Source organism: Anarhichas minor, unplaced genomic scaffold (assembly GCF_050575085.1).
Source record: "Anarhichas minor isolate MPS153535 unplaced genomic scaffold, ASM5057508v1 ptg000005l, whole genome shotgun sequence".
Lineage (NCBI taxonomy): Eukaryota > Metazoa > Chordata > Actinopteri > Perciformes > Anarhichadidae > Anarhichas > Anarhichas minor.
In genome coordinates this window covers 1014264-1019606 of record NW_027466451.1, presented here as the reverse complement: position 1 = coordinate 1019606, position 5343 = coordinate 1014264, and the positions used below count along the sequence as shown (strand labels likewise).

The window sequence follows — 5343 nt, the reverse complement described above, 5'->3', positions numbered from 1 at the left end:
GCTCAAAAACTGGCATCCATAGAAAAGTTTGGTCTCATTTTGAAACAGAGCATCTGCAGAGTAATTCATACCCAATATGTTATGATCCACTCATGTTAGGCACGATACAAGATAACTAAATCCTTTTAAAAAATATATATCTGATGCTATCTTGACTGTAAGGATGCCTGGAAGGACAATTGAGTGGGATTAAACTCTTTCTAGATGCTAAAGAGTTAAACTTGTCATTTTTAAAGCGGAACTCTTTAGTATTTCTTCTTCCGAAAGTGACTGGCTTCAAGAAAATGAGTTTTTGGCCCAGAAGGCAAAAACTCATTACTTCAGCCCTACTGAGGTCTGTTATCCGTGAGATACAGAGTCCTGCACATCTAAAGCTTACAGTTTCGTGAGAAAGCTGCTCAACAGTAAATAGCTCCATCTCTTCAGCATACACTAGTTTGTCATATCAAAAAGGGAATTAACACACGGGAAGTGTGAGGGAGAACAACAGAGACTAACAATGAAATATTATCTTGCTTTAATTCAACAGAATCAAATCAGTAGCTCAAGCATACAGAAATACATTTTGTACTTATCTGTACAAGTACTTGAATTCAAAACATGACCGTAAATCGTAAAAAAAAAAATCCACCATCACTTTAGTTTATACAAAAAAACAAGAGGAAGAGCTCACAGAGGTTCATTGTAGAAATAGTGGCATTGACCCGTAGCTTATACTCTACTGATAACAAGTGAAGTTGGGAGGCATTGCTCTTTTACAGTAAATGCAGTTTCTGTTACGTCAATTCAAATCACAAAGCAACAGTATTTCACAGTGTTGATGGTCAGAGTGTAAGCAAAAACTATACATATTGTTGCATATACTCAAATTAAACTTTTTTTAAAGTCAGAAATGTAGAAAACAGTATGTGTCTCTCCACGAGTGAGTCACAAAACATAACAATATTTTGTGTTTTAGTAAATATTTTGCATATAGATGGACAGATGCCCTCCTGCAGACCTTATGGTAACGCATCTTTGACAGTTTGAATTTGCAGCATCAAGAAACAATAACTGGCCAGATGTTGTCCACCAGAAGCTCTGATAGGAGGGACGTGGCGTCGCCAGTTACAGGTTGGACGTCTCTCCTGGGACAGATTTGGCGTCCAGATGGTCGATAAGCTCCTTTACCCAAGCGGCTGAGGGTCTGGCACACAGGTGACGCCCCGCCACGGTCTTCAACCTGAACACACACACAAAGCAGGACATGTCAGCGGAGACAAAGGCGGCGAGGACGCGTGTCTCTGAGGATGCGTGTCTCTGAGGACGCGTGTCTCTGAGGATGGGTACTTACAGGACGGCGGGCTTGGAGCACCGCTGGCTGGTCCTGATGTAGCCGACCACTCTGTCGCTGGGCATCTCGATCTCATTGAAACGAAAGCAGCATCTCTTGGGGCCGGCGCCACGCAATCCTGAAAACAAACACACACCAATGAACAACTTACACACACTCACAGACATCACGTTTGTCGCTTTTGTGTTTCCATTTGATTTCCTCTGAAGGCGCTATCTGATACTGTTGTCGAATGGGTTGTTCCATTGTCATACTGACAAAAAACCGGATGCTTGTTACTGTTAAAGGTATACTGTATACATCGATTCAACTTAAAGGGAGTCACAGCTAAATATGGTACACACATGTAACTAATGGGTATCACCATGAAAACTTGAGAACATTATATTTTGTATTACAAGTTTACAGAAAATGTATGTTTAAATATGTAAATATTGCATTATCTTATTAAATATGTGCTACTTTTCATACCAGAACAGAAATCTGAACATTGGACAAAGCCAGGTTCAAAATTCTTGTTTCATTTTGTTGACATATTAGAGTCAAAGGTTTTTATAGAGGGAATTTTAGGTATGTATGACTCCATGTATCAGAAAATACAGCCATTAAAAAAAAAATCCATTTTCCCCATGTTTCTAGGAAATTAGGCTATGATTGATGTATGAACAAACTCCTCTGTAACAACCTTCAGAACATAGAAAGGAATGAAAGTGTAAAGTTTGGTGTATGTACTGAAGTGGAGATTTCTGGATCAGAGAAAGAACTAATTTTAAATAAATGTTTTGTAAAATTACAGACATTTTGAAGACACTACAGGTGAATAGGGTAAAACAATTAACTAATAGATATCTACATGAAATATCACCAGTTGATTGCTTCCATTAAGACTATTATTTTTTGTATTGCAAGTTTTCTGAAATGTTATGTTTAAATATGCAAATTAGGCATTATCTAATGCTAACTTTTGGTGAATTTAGGAGAAATCTACAGACACAAATAGACAAAGTGTTGAAATAAACACCTAACTGTGTCTTGTGGATGTTAAAAAAAATCTAATTTTTTTTAGCTTGTAGCGTATGAAAGTAAGCTGCAAACAAACATCTGAATGATATTTTAGAGTCAATTTCTCTTTAAGAGTAAGACTAGAACAATGTCAAAGTCCTTTCATACAACTAGTGTACATGGCACTGGATCAAATCAGGGTTTCACAACCTTTAAAGCTGCATTGATAGATCTTATTTAGTAGAATAATACTACATATTACCACCTTATAACGTTGTTAAATGTTATGTTTGTTTGAGCCGATCAGCTTGAATCACATCCATTATATCAAATGTACCAGTGTCACCATCAACATTTAAACGATTGATTGAATGTGTTCCTACCTTCAGTCAGAGTGACGGCAGCCAGCATCAGCACCAGCACGGACAGAGCAAGACGAGCAGCAGCCATGTTCCCTTCACTGTGTAGTAGTAGGTGAGTGTTATCAGCCTGTTCTTCTCTTCTGCTGTGTGAACTTGAACTCACACCTTTATACAGTTCAGGAGCAGCCGGGGGGAGTCCTAAAGCTCCTTTGTTGAGACTTCACTATGACGTGTCAGTATCTCTCCCCTTGATCTGTGGGGGATTACCGGGAGTTTCATGTGTGGGCCGCGTGTGTTGGTGGGAAGTCCATTTCACTTCCCTAAACACGCTGACATTCACTGATTCACTGAACCCTGCGCTCAACGTGTTAAATAAAGAAGTACTTTTCTTTGTTTTCGAGCGTGGTTTCCCTGTGAATTACACATTACTTGTGACCAAGACTACTGTACTTTCTGTTCGCCACCTACACGTCACAGCTACAACAGTTCTTTGAGAGCCGCTACATAATATTATTAATATACAAAGAGGCCCTACACACAGAATGAGAAAGCCTTTTTGCTTGACTGATAAATGTCCATATATCTGTAATACAGAACATTTTGCCTGACAACATTCTTGTAACAACATGTTCCCATACCATTTCTTCCTTTCCTGAGGACTGGCCCACCTGCTGCTAACAGCTAATGCTAATTAGCTCTCCTTCTGCCGATTTTAACATAGATTTGGAGGCACTTTCGATACTGTTGTCAGATAACACAATCTCAGGGCAGTTTGTGAAATAGTTACAAAGTGCAACCAATTGGTTTCGTGTACAGGGACACGAATAGGCAATTTGTTTCGTGGCTTGAGGTTAGGTTGAGGAAAAACATCATGGTTGGGCTTGAAATAACTTTGTACAGTTCGGTTTTGGCGACAAAACCATGTAGTTATGTTTAAGAATACCGTCACAAACTTTAAGTTTAGGCAACAGAACCACAACAATACTAATTCGTGAGTATTTCACAAAATGCCATGGATACTAGATTGTATCGGAACAACTCTATCAAGAGAGATTAATGGGTGATTGAGTGACATGCAATACATATTTTCATTACAAGGAAGTTAAACTTCCCAGTTTGGGGTTTTCAAGGGTTTTCACTAGGATCACTGCACAACAATGATATCATCAACACGAGAAGGAAGACTTCATTTTGACGGTTTGGACTGAATGAGTGGTTCCAAACCCGGTGGTTCCCATTTGACAAAATTATACTTTTCTTTTTCACAGCTTTTGTCAAATCTTTTTTGTCTTGTAAAACACGTGATATGTTCAACATACAAATATATTTTGGGCGAACTGCTCATGTCCACACTGAGGCAAAAACCTGTGAAGTAGATTCACAATCACACTGGATTCCTTTTGACGAGGTTTGTACTGGCACAAATTGTATATATGTAAACTAAATGATCTTTTAGCAGGGAAAAGGTGGGCTTCCATTCGAGTACACATTGTACTCTTTGCACTGTGTTGACTGTTTAATGTTATGCACCATCTACCAAGTAAAATTCCTTATATGTGCAACATACACTGGCAAAATAAACGGTTCTGATTCTGATTCTGGTTCTGTACCATAACAGGTGAGCTTCATGTGAGAACTCTAGTACATCTGTATGTCTGACTCATACAAATAATCATAAATAGTCATAATAATCCTTTTACCACGTCTGAAGCAGATATATATGAAGACACCTCGCAGCAGCCGGATATGATGAGATGAGTTTCATGTACAAAGAGACAGACATTTTGTTGTGCCTTGTATTACAAGGAATCTCAAGCCGTTTACTCTATCGGACAAGAAAGCAATTATTTTTCAGGACTACAGTAATTCTCTATTAGGGTTGTATGACAAAAGAATATGAAGATCGTTTACATTACTAGTACTGGAGATGGATGAAGACCATGCGGTTGAAAGCTCAAAAAGAAAGCCAGTTGGTGGATTATTTTGTCCAAAATACTTATCCAAGGTCAAGATATTCATGCTCAATTCAGTAATGATGATTTGCATTAGAGTTCAGGGACAAGACCAATTACTTCAGTTCTTGTTATGGTTTAAGACTGTAAAGGCGCTAAAATAAAAGACATGTTGAGATGGATGACTACGTGTTAAACAATTCATAGCAACGGGTTTTTGGGTCACTTAAGACTGTATAGAAGAAGTGGACGTAATCACTGTGGTGTCACCCATTGACTTGTGGACTACGGTTTTGAAGCCTCCAGTTTGGCGATTTGGTCATCACCATCTTGTTTTTTTTGCAACCAGTGACCATAATTGGACAGTGGAGGAGTTATGTAAAGATGCCGTATACGGCTCTGGCAGAGACCTGTCAATCACAGTGTAGCCCCGCCCTAAAGCATACCCTGCTTTATGGTCTATTTGATTTACTAAATGAACATCATGCTGTATTGAAGAAGACTTGAAACTAGAGATTGAGACCATAAACTCATGTTTACAATGTTTACTGAGGGAATAAATCAAGAGAGAAGTAGAGTCATTTTCTCATAGACTTCTATACAATCAGAGGAGTCGCCCCCTGATGGACATTAGAGAGAATTCATGTTGAAGGCGCTTCCACATTTGCTTTTCTTCTCAGAACCAGAGGTTGCC

General features: G+C 38.8%; 1 protein-coding gene across 1 annotated transcript; it reads right to left on the bottom strand.

Annotated features, from left to right (window-relative positions):
* Window positions 1-500: 500 nt before the first annotated feature.
* On the bottom strand, window positions 501-2916 carry LOC142971827 (monocyte chemotactic protein 1B-like). Its single transcript, XM_076112521.1, has 3 exons — window positions 2719-2916; window positions 1334-1451; window positions 501-1222 (listed from the first exon to the last, which is right to left on the bottom strand). The coding sequence occupies exons 1-3, from the start codon at window positions 2783-2785 to the stop codon at window positions 1108-1110; spliced, it is 300 nt and encodes a 99-aa protein (XP_075968636.1). The 5' UTR covers window positions 2786-2916; the 3' UTR covers window positions 501-1107.
* Window positions 2917-5343: the final 2427 nt, after the last annotated feature.